The sequence below is a fragment of the Mandrillus leucophaeus genome, unplaced genomic scaffold (assembly GCF_000951045.1).
Source record: "Mandrillus leucophaeus isolate KB7577 unplaced genomic scaffold, Mleu.le_1.0 Scaffold159, whole genome shotgun sequence".
NCBI lineage: Eukaryota > Metazoa > Chordata > Mammalia > Primates > Cercopithecidae > Mandrillus > Mandrillus leucophaeus.
In genome coordinates, this window is record NW_012101576.1 from 2,718,572 (window position 1) to 2,730,179 (window position 11,608).

Here is an 11,608-nt window from a genome sequence, read left to right on the forward strand (position 1 = left end):
ATTCTGTCTGACAAACAAATTGTATTTATTAAGGATAATACCTTCATTTTCCCAGTCAGAGTTTCTTTTCAGTTTGTGATAGCCTGGAGCTGATTTAATTCCAGCCAAAGGTAAGGAAATCTGATGTGGGGTTAGCCTGTGCAACCACTTTCAGAAGATTTTATGATTTGCAATAAGGTATTTTAAATACTAAACATATCTCGAGGACACCATGACTATTTTCATAGCTAAGGGCCCCGGGACCCCAGGTTTCATACCATCCCCCTGTTTAACTTCAAACTTGCTGTACAGAACCAAAGAGGCTGAATACTTTCCACCAAAAGGAGGATCTGGCACAGGTGGATTCCACCTGCAGGGTATTCAAGGACCGTAATGGAGGAGTCATGGAGGCATGTTCGTTGCAAACCCATAATGTACACCCAGGAAATGTTGAGTCACTTCCCTGATATTAAAACCTTTAGTCCTGACAATTGTGAGGTGGATAATGTGTGCTGCTCCATTTTACAGATGAGTAAACTGAGGCACTAGGAGGTAAAGTGGCTTGTTGGCCAAGGCCAAGCTTGCACAGCTACCCTGGCAGAGCTGAGATTTTCATCCAGGCAGTCTAACTCCAAACCCCCTACTCTTAACCCTCTGCCATACTCCAGTCTTGTGAGAAACCCACAACCTCTGTGCCTAAACTGAACAGGAGAGAGATTCCTTGGGCTAATGACCATACCTGTTCACAAATACAGTTTGGTGGGTTTCTAAGGACATGGAGAACAAGGAGAGCCCCTCCCAGATCAAGAAAGGGCAGACAAGCCATGTCTCTCTTCCTGCAAAAACGTTTAAAACAATCCTTTAGTCCCTGAAATGTTTTTTTCTGTTTTCCTAAAGAGGTTTGACGAGGAAACAAAAAAATTCTGTCTTCTTTCTCTTGCAGTCTTTAGACTTTTCCTTAAAGAGAGTGTATTCACTCCGCAGTGTACGGGGAGCACTGTATTTTTCAGACTTCCTTCAGCATACTGGACCAGACATCAACTCCCTAACCTGTTGCCCAAATCCCTTGCATAGCCTGTCATTCTTGATCTTTTCCTTATTGTGCACACAGGGATGTTGTCAGTTTTGAAGATGGTATAGATATCTGAGTGCTGTGCCAAGTATATTTCAGAGAGATCTACTCATCTCTTGATTGAGAGGACACCAGGGTCTTAGCACATCTGAGCTTAGTTCATTGCAGTCACTTTAGAGGGTATCTGAAGCACGTGTGTACTGACCAGAGGAGGCAGTGGAGAATCACATGCCTGATGCCTGGACTCAGCTGCTTCCATTGAAAGATCTGGATAGAGGTAATGCCTGCTGAAGGCCAGGCTGGTCTGTGCAGCACAAGACTAAGGTACGTTAGATCCCTTTCTCCCAAAATTCTGATATTTGCCTATTGTCTCGGAGATCTTGGCAGAAAGCAAGATCATAACTTACATCTCTGCAAGTTCTTTTACATGTAGGTCCTCCCAACAAGATTTTATCACATTTTTATATTTTTAAATCAAGAGAAGAGTCATAAAAATGGGGTTGAGAAATACAAGAAATGTCATGAGAAACCACTAATACATCCCCATACATTCTATCAGTTTCATTGTGGTCAAAAGCAGGTGTTTCCACGCTGTGAATAAGTAGCTTGCATTTTCAAAATTAACAAATTGGATCAACAACAAGGAAAAGAAACCAACCATAGACAGCCCACCAGCGGATTGTTTACCAAAGAAGATGAAGCTCATGGCGATGGTTTGCAAACACCACCAGACTAGCTTGTGTAAATTCCCTTCGTTTAGTCATCGTTCTTCAGCCTGTCACAGATACTGAAGGGAAATGCAGAAACAGGAAATTACAGACTATTTTAAACAGCATGTTTTATTAAACTCACTTGCTGATGCACTTTATGGCAGGATGCGAGATTCAAGTGTTCATAACTTACATCTTTGCAAGTGCTTTTCCTAAGTGAGTTCTCCCAGCTCAAATATGGCAGGTACCCAGGGCTGGGAAATAATCTCCAAACTAGTAACTCTTTCACCCCCGGTCGTGTAGCTATATCACATAAAATTGAGATGTTTTAGCCACGTCAAGAGAATATACCTTGCTTAGGCACTATAGCTAAGAAAGCAACAGAGGCATCTTGTAGTAACTTAAAAGATCCTTAATGCATTTATTTTAAACCACAGAATCAAAACACAGCAATCTTAAAATGAATCACTACAAACCATACATTGTCTCTTCTTTTATTATTTAAATACTGATATCATTCTCCTCTTCATGGGACAGTTCTGCCTCTAGTTTAAACCACCATTACTAATGCCATGCTGAATGCTTGTCTCTGAAAAGATCTAGCAAAATTGGCAGGGGTGTGATAACCTTAACTACAAATGAAATAACTTCAAATGTAAGGGGCTGTCAGAAAAATGGAATTTCACAACTAATTATTTCCAAAAAAAAGTCTCCTGCTCACCATTTGTTAGAAGGATATAAAAACCTAGCTGCATCACATAGGAATCCTTGTATTCTTGTCTTATATTTGTTGTGAAGTTGATGTCTCTTAATGGTCATGTCTTCTACAAGTTGTCCTCTGCTCTGCTCCTGATACACAGAAAGGAAGTCACCAAGTGGAGCTGTAATACAAGTTCATAACTGGAGGGATGGATAGCCATGTCTCGATGGAGTTAACTGTGAGCTCTAAAAATAAATACTTTCATTCACTTGCTTCACCATTTAACAAAGTAGCATGTAAAATGTTCTACATTTTTGTTGTCTTAATAAAAGATCATGCCAAAGATGCTTTACCCTAATTCTCAATTCATTGCCAGATAGTGGCATCTGCTGGTTTTGAATTTTTCTCTCTTCCTCCCATGTCCCCTGTCCCTGCAATCCTGTCCCTAGGACCCCTGTAAAGTGAAGTATAGAATAATAGGATTTTGAGTGGAAAGATGATGATGAGACTTCTGCCCTTTGAAAATCCCTTTGCCAGACCACCTTCTATAATCTGCCATTTTTAGAAAGGAAGGACCAGAGACAAAGGTTAATGATTTCATTAATGATATGCACCCAGATGCCTAGGGGAATAGCAATTAAAGGCACTCTTGGGGAGCAAGGCCACTTTCTTAAATGAAGGTTTCCCTTCATTTATCTTTTAATAGTCTTGATTCTGTCATATCAGGTTTTCCTTAAAGCACAGCACAGCAATGAGAGAAGGTGCTGCTTCCAGGCGGGTAGACAGCAGTGTGGTTGGAGGATGTCTTAGCTCTTCCAAGTTGCTCAAGATAAAACTATAGAATCCAGCTAAGGGATTTAACTTACTATGAAGGGTGTCCTGGCCACTCTAGGAAAATCTAATGGAATATCTCATGCATAAAAGACAATTCTGGGTGCATGGGAGGTGAACACAGGAAGTCCTAGCACTCTCACCTACTAACAAGAGAATTTTTGTAGTTTGGATGGGTGTTTAGGAATTAGTTTTTGGTGACGAAAATTTTTTTGTGATGCTAGAAATATCCTGGAAACAAAAACTTGACGATGACTAAAAAGAACAGATTTTTATTCTGCTGGATTCAAAGGCATCACTTATCCTGCAGAGAAGTGATTCTAGTGGGTTCTACCGAACAGGTGCAGGCGCTCACAGCTCAGGTGAGTGCTGCTGAAAATCATCAACTTTGTCATTTTACAGCTTTGGCCATCAAGACAAACACTGTCTAGTAAGGCTGGGGCCTTTAAAAAGCAGAAGGATAAATCCTTTCGTTCATATTTAAATCTCCATGAGATATTACACTCGTAATAAGAATGCTACATTTGACAAATTAGTTTTTAACTAGCTTTCCCCCTTTATCAAATATTAGCTCCTAAGAACATTAATACACAATTGTATGGAATGCTACTAGCAATAATCTGTAGTTGTTATAACCGTTTACATATGGGTCATCTTCACAGTTCGACATTTCATAATGCAATCAGCTAAGATTCAGTATTTACGGCTTCATGCTATACAATTTTTTTCAGACACACTCCAGAAAGGAAAATCTTTACATTCTTTCAGACATAACCTTATTGATCACCACATCATCTATTAATATTGTGCTTCTTAATCAACAGAAACTTAAACTTACAAACTAGGATCATTCTAAAACACCTGTCAGATTGGCATTTTAAAATACTCTTTAATTTAGAAAACTCCTGTGTGGCCACTATCCATTACAGTTTCTAGATGTTTTGAGTTTTTTAAAGGAGAGAGAATAATGGAAAAGAGAAACATAGCCAATAGCCATTAAAATTTTAAAAAATCTTAACGAATTTTTATCATTTTAATAAATATATATCAAGAAAACCTCACTTTATTACAACACATTCATATACAAGCATCTATTAGCTAAGTTTTGAACATCAAATGTTTATCAAATATTGAAAATAAAGGACAAAACATTACTAGAGTATTTAGCTATAACGCAAGAAAATGTTTTAAAAATTGGTCCTTGTGGACAATTGTCCAAATGATCCTACTCATACACTGTATGAATGAGACCTATATTTAATATTAATAGCAATAATAAAAAAGCTTTATCTTGGAGAAACTGGGAGGGTTTACTTATTTCCTCCATTTGGCATTTGGTTTCTGTGAAGTATTGTTTAAACAGGTCCAAGTCAATTAGTAAACCTGGAAATTGGAATGGCAGGAAGAGTTGGCTGGAGTGGAAGGAAGGATGGTAGGAGGGCCACTCTGAACACTTTTCAAATGTACAAATTAAAGATATTATTTGGAAAATGTAGACCAAATACATAGTAACTATTATAAATTAAGTCCCATTTCTCCAAAATAACTTTCAAAAAACTAAAGTCTTTACATTCTTTAAGATAAACCTTAATGATCACCACATCATTTATAACATTGTGCTTCTTAATCAACAGCAAAGTTCATATATAAAAACCCACATGCTTTTATAATCTAAACAAGTGAAATGATGCAAAACAGAGAAAAGTATAATGCATGCCACTGGTTCGTGAACTTCATTGGACAAGAAAACAAAACAAAACAACCCAAAACCCAGAAAACCCAAACCCCAGCAACAGACAGTTGCCATAGAAAAGCTCGAGCAGCCCGTGCTGCTTTCTAACAGCTCTCTCTCATTTCCTCCATCCCTATTGAAAAAATGCCAAATCCAAAAGCAATTGGGCATCAAAAATAAAGGAAGAATAGAGATGTCGAATCAAAAGTTGAACACAATAGTTCAAAGTTAACAGTTTCCACACCATATTGATCCACCCTGTGTTTTTTTTTTTTTTTTTTTCCTGTTTGTTAAATCCCTGCTGTAACTCTGATTTATCCTTAATTTTCACATTGGCAAAAATTAAGATAAAGTAAGGCACCAAAAATCGCCCTGTATAACACCTCTCTAAAAGCCTCATCACCCATCACAGGCAAGCCAGAAACTTGCAGGGAATACCCTCTCTGTGTAAGACTGTTGATTGCCGCCCCTAGACAGGTGTGTTTCATTATGTTACATCCTATTTTCATCTGTCACGCAAGACTGTTAGGTACAAATACTTAACAGCACCATTAAGCCATTTCATCTAGCTCCCTGTCTTCAGTCTTTTATTTAAAAACAAAATTATAACATATAGAAGAAGCAGGTATCTTTGCTGGTTATATTGATTTGCTTACCAAATAACTCCCTAATTAATCGGCAAACATGTAGAAATTTCTTAGCTAGTGACAGGCTCCTTGGGGGGCAATGGAAATATTGCAAGGGCACATTGCCCCCCAATCTAATCTACTGGTCTTTTCTGTCAGAAAACTATGATATACTTTTAAGCATTAAGTCAATCATTTCCTTGGTAAAAATCACCACATTTATAAGAAGCTCGCTGATGCCTACTATACAGATGTTTTATGCAATCTGCTCTCCAGGCATTAAAACGACACGGCATGTTCATGGCATAATTTTATCAGTTGTACAAAATCCATTCAAAATAAAATTTATGAGAGCTAACTGATCATGCTGTGCATGCTTCAAAGTTCGGTGAGAAGATGGCTCATATTTTACTTCCTTTGCTGCAGCACAGTTTGTTACTTGGTGGTGAAGCCTCCTTTTTCCGTAAGGACTTTTTCCAAGATTCATTTACATTGTTTCTTTCATTATATCCAGTCTCAAAATAATCATAAAATTGGCCTTTGCACTCAAAAGCAAGGTCATTTCCCACAGGTTCATGGCTGAGGGGGCCACCATCTCTGCTGGTGTCATTATTTGCTTTCTCCTCATTTAATTTGGCCTTTTCCTGAACACCAAGTGATCTGACATTAGTGACAAAGATTTCGTTGGCAGGTATCTGGCCATCACTCTTGTAAACAGGTGCACTGCCTACATCGAAATCCACCTGGTGGGAACAACTGGGTAAAGACAAAGGGGGAGAGGAAGAGGAGGATGAGGAGGAAGAAGAGACGGAGGGAGAGGAGGCAGCAGTGGAGGCACTTCCAACATTAGCATTGACAGAAAGGGGTACATTTAGGTAGTGGCCACCACATTCTTGGTAAAAGCAGCAGGCATGAAACTTTTCACATTCCTCTTTGGCCATCCGTGGTCGTTTTCGGTAAGGGCAGTCTTGAGCCATAAACCACTCTTGGGCAGAGGTGCCATTGAAAGAGCAGGCAGGGAAGCACCAGTTATTCTGCATGATAATTTCTCCATGGATCCTTTTCATCAAATTGTTTATAAGGACAGATCTTCGGAGGTATACTTCAGGATCATCGATAAACTTTAGCTTTTCTAAGGACATATAAAGGATGTGGGCTCGTTCCTCAAAAATTGAGATGGTCTACAAACCAAAACCAAAACCAAAACCAAACAAAACAAAACAAAAAAACAAAAAAGGAAGAGAGAAAGCTTAGAAAATGGACTATAAGAAAACACCATCATAGCATACTTCTTTCGTGGCACTGTCTGGGTCTGGGCATGTTGTGGTCTTGTTCCCCAAGGTTCATTTAGAGAGGCTGTCCCCCATTCTGCCAATGTTCCCTTTTGTCACTTGGCTGGAGTGCCCACCCACTTCCTGATTCACTGGTATGGTCAAGCACTAGGGAATCAAGCCACAGTGCAGACCTCAGGAGGGACAGTCCAGGTGGTTTGATCTATTACGGCCCAGTAAGGAAGATGCTGAAACACAAAACTAATCTTAGCTATTAGAAGTCAGGAGAGGAGGTACTTTCAGAGTTGGGGTGAGTGGGGCAAAGGGTAGTGTTAAAAGCAGGCACAAGGAGGATTCTGGTTGCTGGTTATGTTTTGGTTCTTGACCCAGATGTTAGATACATGGATATGTTCACCTCATGAAATTCATCAAGCTGTACTGTGATACTTGTACTTTTTTATGTGTGTCTACACAAATACACATACACACAGACACATAACTCATATATTATACATCAATACGTGTTTTTAAAATGATGTCAAAATGCAAGTCACAATGAATATACTTCAAACCCTGGTCTAGCCATCAAGGAGCATGAGATTTGGCTTTTAATACTGTCCCTCTTTTAATCCTTTGGGTTTCATACTTGCAATTATCCTTGCTTGATAAGAGGACACAATAATGAATGAGGCTCAGGCCGTGACAGAATCTGTCAGTTGAAGGACCAAAGTAGGCTTCCTTGTGGAGCTGAGTGGGAGATGAGATGCCGAGAGGAACTGAGAGGGCTCACTCCTGAGCTGTGTGACACTATCACTATGTAATGGTTGGTGCAAATCCAGTAGCAACTGGGAAACTGCTACAACCACAACACAGATACTAAAAAGGAAATAAACTGCTTGTGTCCGGGGGACCAACTATTCCAGGTCATCAAAAAAGCAAACTGGCAGCATAACCTGAGGAGCTGTGAACTAAACCAGCCCATACTGACCAAAGGCAGGGACTACACATGCAGGGAAAAGCCCAGTACCTACCAATGCATTCTGCTGTCTTTTCATGAGCAAGGTAAAAGTAACATCTAAAGGATGAGGTGGCAGAGGGGGAAGACAAGAGAAGACAGAGAGGAAGACGAATTGAAAATCCTCTCTGCATTTCAGACAACTATGGTCTGCAGTTATACCTGCCTCAATTAAATCAGCAGATAGTTATTGAAGGAAGGTAACTCTAAAGAAAAACGAACTGATATTTCAAAAGTTTAGGTGCCCAGTTTCATAATTCTATGCAATTTCCCCATCCTGTTTTTTTTTTATTTTTTTTATTTTTTTAATTTTTTTTAACTATACCTACAAAAAAGTTAGCTTTGGTCTTTTTTTGGAAATGAAGTATATTTTTCAACAACTTATATGTAACCAACGTCCAGGGAAGTGCATATTTCTACTTGCATACACACATTCAAGGATGGTGAGTCTACCCACAAAAGGTCAGGAAAAGCTCTGCGTAACCACCCCCATGTGGACACACACAGAAGTAACATTGGCTGCAGGAGCCAGAACTTAGACTGGGGAGAACACCACGGGAAAGAACAAGCATTCCCCACACACAAAAGTGCGGAAGAACCATAACCCGAAACGCGGTCTGAGAAATATTAAATCATACGTTAAAAAAATTCCTTGGATTACATAATTTTGACATTTCTGGGTAGAACAGCTCTTGCCAGCTTTTTCTTCAAGTACTTGTGAAAAATAACACAGGACCCAAAAAAGTGACAACGATTAATGAGGCTCCACTGAGAAGTGGCTCATTTTCATTGCTTGGGTGAAACAATTTAATTCCTGGAAGTGGATCAAGCAACTCTTACTAAGTATCTTAAACTCTTAATAAAAATAATGACTATTAAAAAAAAACATACTTTATGGCTACAGCTGCTGAGTGGTGGGTGAAAATCCTCTTCTTCCACATACTTCCTCTTAAAGTATGCGATCTTGGATGTTGTTAGAGGATTTGAAGTTCCCCTGTAATGTGATCCTGTGGTAATAAATCAGATATGACAAATGACATGCGGTTTGCCAGAGGTTCTCCAAACAAAATACTTTCGTTTCCTGTCCTTCTAGATGATAACTTGGCTGCATATTTGTCTGAACATGTGGTGATTAAAAATAAACATTTGTCTTAATAGTTGCTATCATATGGAATCCTGTGACCCAGGCTAGGAAAAGATTTCTAGGCAATTATAGAGGAAAATCACATACTTTAGCATTTAATAAATACGCAGAATCTTAAATCTATGCAAAAGGAAACTGCAATATTCATAAAGGGGAGGAGTGTAATTTCTCTAAAATATATTAGTATTTATTTAAATTGTTTAATTAAACCTATGACAACATAGCACCACTGTTCAAATGCATACATCTTTAACTGTAACCACTGATAACCAAACAACTTTAAAATATTATTGGCTTTAGGTTAGTGAACAAATGGTTATCTGCATATTGGAATTAAAACATTCCTTTTTTTCAAAATGCAAAATTCAAATTTTTAAAATTTGAATTAAAATTTTGGGTAACTAATGTCCTTTTCACTCTTCAAAATGTAGTATGCCAACCATGAAGACCACAGTTTTTAATCTTTTTTAGCAAAACAGACTTCATTGAGTACTTGTTTTATATTTTAGTTTATTTTAAAAAATAGCTAATACTGCACAAAAATCCAAAGGAACTTAAACCATAAGCAGAAAGAATCAGGAAGAACATATTTTTCTTTTCTTGGCTTTAAATTTTTCCCTACAATCCCAAAGCCAGTTGTGTGCTTAACCCATTTATGCCAGAGGTTGCACATTTTTTGTGTGTGAAGTCAGACCTTGGTGATGACCTTGAACAGTAGGATAGAAGTAACTTCCACAAGCTTAGCGTTCCAATAATGGAACACTGAGCATAAATGGGTTAATAAAGAAAAGAGACACATAGCTGCTGGCGCAAAGTGCCGATTCCTTTATATCTCATGGGATAAAGGTGTCATTGTTGAGCCCACCAGAGCTTTCATGGTTGTGAGAGAACCATATAGTTCCACAGGGCAGAAAACCAAAACCCAAACTCAGAGTTTCAATATCTGGTTTGGCCCTCTTAAAAATACAGAATATAATTCAAGCAGCAGCATGGGGAGACACAGGTTTGAATGCAATTTAAATATCACCTTTGGTCCTCTCTCTGGAGCTCTGGACTCACTTATGAGAGGTGCACAGCAGCCCGGGAAGTCCTTGGAGCTTTAGCTTTCCTGGCTCAGAGGGGCACTCCAGACACCACCTCCTGCCCACCAGGCTGACTGCAAAGGGCAGCAAGGAGCGGGGGGGTCAAGGGAAATACCTGCTAGCGGGGGACCAGCTCCCCGGTCTCCCTGCAAAGGAGCCTGTGCTGGCCCTGGGGGGCTTGGGCCTCCGTAGCTGTCAGCCTCCCATAGTGTTTGGTACCCAGCAATTTCAGCAGCTCCTTCCGAGACAATGGGCTCGCAGAATCTATTCATGGACAGAACCAGAGTCATCTCTGACAGCCTCAGATCTGAAAAGAAAAAAAAAAAAAAACAAGAATGAAGAAAACAGCCCTAATCAAGAGCAAGCCAAGGGACGGCCTTGGCATCTTCATTTCTTTGCTTTGGGAAACTTTTACTTCTCGGCCCTCCCCTTCACCCTGAAACATTTTATTATTTTTTCAAAGAAAACCTCAGCAAACTCTCTAGCTGCTATTAGCTCAGCCTCTGTGTTCAGCAATCTGCATTTCATGGGCGGATCTTTAAAACCTCATTTCTTATTGTTCTCAGATTCCCCTCAGCCTTCTTCTAGACAGCTGCTTTGCCTCTTAAACACATTTTCCTCCTGACCTTCCAAAGAAAATGTACCGCTAAGAAGCCAAAACCCTTGCTCTTCCTTTCTATTAATAAGGCAAAATCAATTTTCCAGTCAATCCCCCGGGAGTCTCCTTTGATGAAATCCACTAATCAATCAAAAGAAAAGGGCAGGGGAAGCAGAAATATCCACCGTAATTCCAACTGATGTTCTGAGGTTCAGTCTGTTCCGCTGCCCCCTGCACCCTCCTCCTCTTGTTTCCGCAGGCCAGTTCCTCTACAACATGCTGGGGCTCCCTCCACTTTCTTCTCCCAAAGCAAAGCAGACAGAGAGACACTTGGTAGTTGTTTCCACCAGCCCTGATCGGCCTGAACTGGATCTGCCTCCAGTCAAAACACTGCGAGATGAAGACAGAAAATTGGCTCCAGTTTCAAGCCGTGAGTTGCAGTCCCACAGGAGCCAAGCACAACATCAACGGAGCAGGCAGAATATTAAACAGGAGCCAGGCTCTGGGGCCAGAGGCAGCCAACAACTCTTTACACTGCAAAGCCCAGACACAGAGCAGGAACTTTCCAAGAGGCAACACATCACTGCCCTTCTCTCCAGTTCACGCCCTTCTCCCTTGGGCCTGCAGGGAGATGGGAGCCTCTGCTCTGTGAGGCTTCCTGGGCCCCTCTATAGCTCAAGCAGTGGGGCCACTTTCATGGGGGCTCTGTGTCTTCACTTGGCCCTTTGCAGCTCTCAAGGTAGGGTCAAGAGTAAGTTCAAGGGAGAGGAGAGTCTGATATGAAGGTAAAAAGACCTAGCAGCCATAAACCAGTGGTGACAGTAGCACAGCCTCAGTGCCTCCTTAAC

At 40.2% G+C, this 11,608-nt stretch overlaps 1 protein-coding gene across 1 annotated transcript; it reads right to left on the minus strand.

The window, feature by feature from the left end:
• Positions 1-5,305: 5,305 nt before the first annotated feature.
• On the minus strand, positions 5,306-11,126 carry SERTAD4 (SERTA domain containing 4). The gene is made up of 4 exons (XM_011975812.1): positions 10,946-11,126; positions 10,278-10,469; positions 8,828-8,943; positions 5,306-6,831 (listed from the first exon to the last, which is right to left on the minus strand). The coding sequence occupies exons 2-4, from the start codon at positions 10,450-10,452 to the stop codon at positions 6,052-6,054; spliced, it is 1,071 nt and encodes a 356-aa protein (XP_011831202.1). The 5' UTR covers positions 10,453-10,469; positions 10,946-11,126; the 3' UTR covers positions 5,306-6,051.
• Positions 11,127-11,608: the final 482 nt, after the last annotated feature.

Bases quoted from the DNA above. Each gene is read 5' to 3' on its own strand.
- SERTAD4 (XM_011975812.1), bottom strand. From the start codon at position 10,452: ATGACTCTGGTTCTGTCCATGAATAGATTCTGCGAGCCCATTGTCTCG. The intron at 8,944-10,277 runs GTATTTCCCTTG...TTATTACCACAG, and splicing joins AGCTGGTCCCCCGCTAGCAG to GATCACATTACAGGGGAACT. The intron at 6,832-8,827 runs GTATGTTTTTTT...TTTGGTTTGTAG, and splicing joins TCAGCAGCTGTAGCCATAAA to ACCATCTCAATTTTTGAGGA.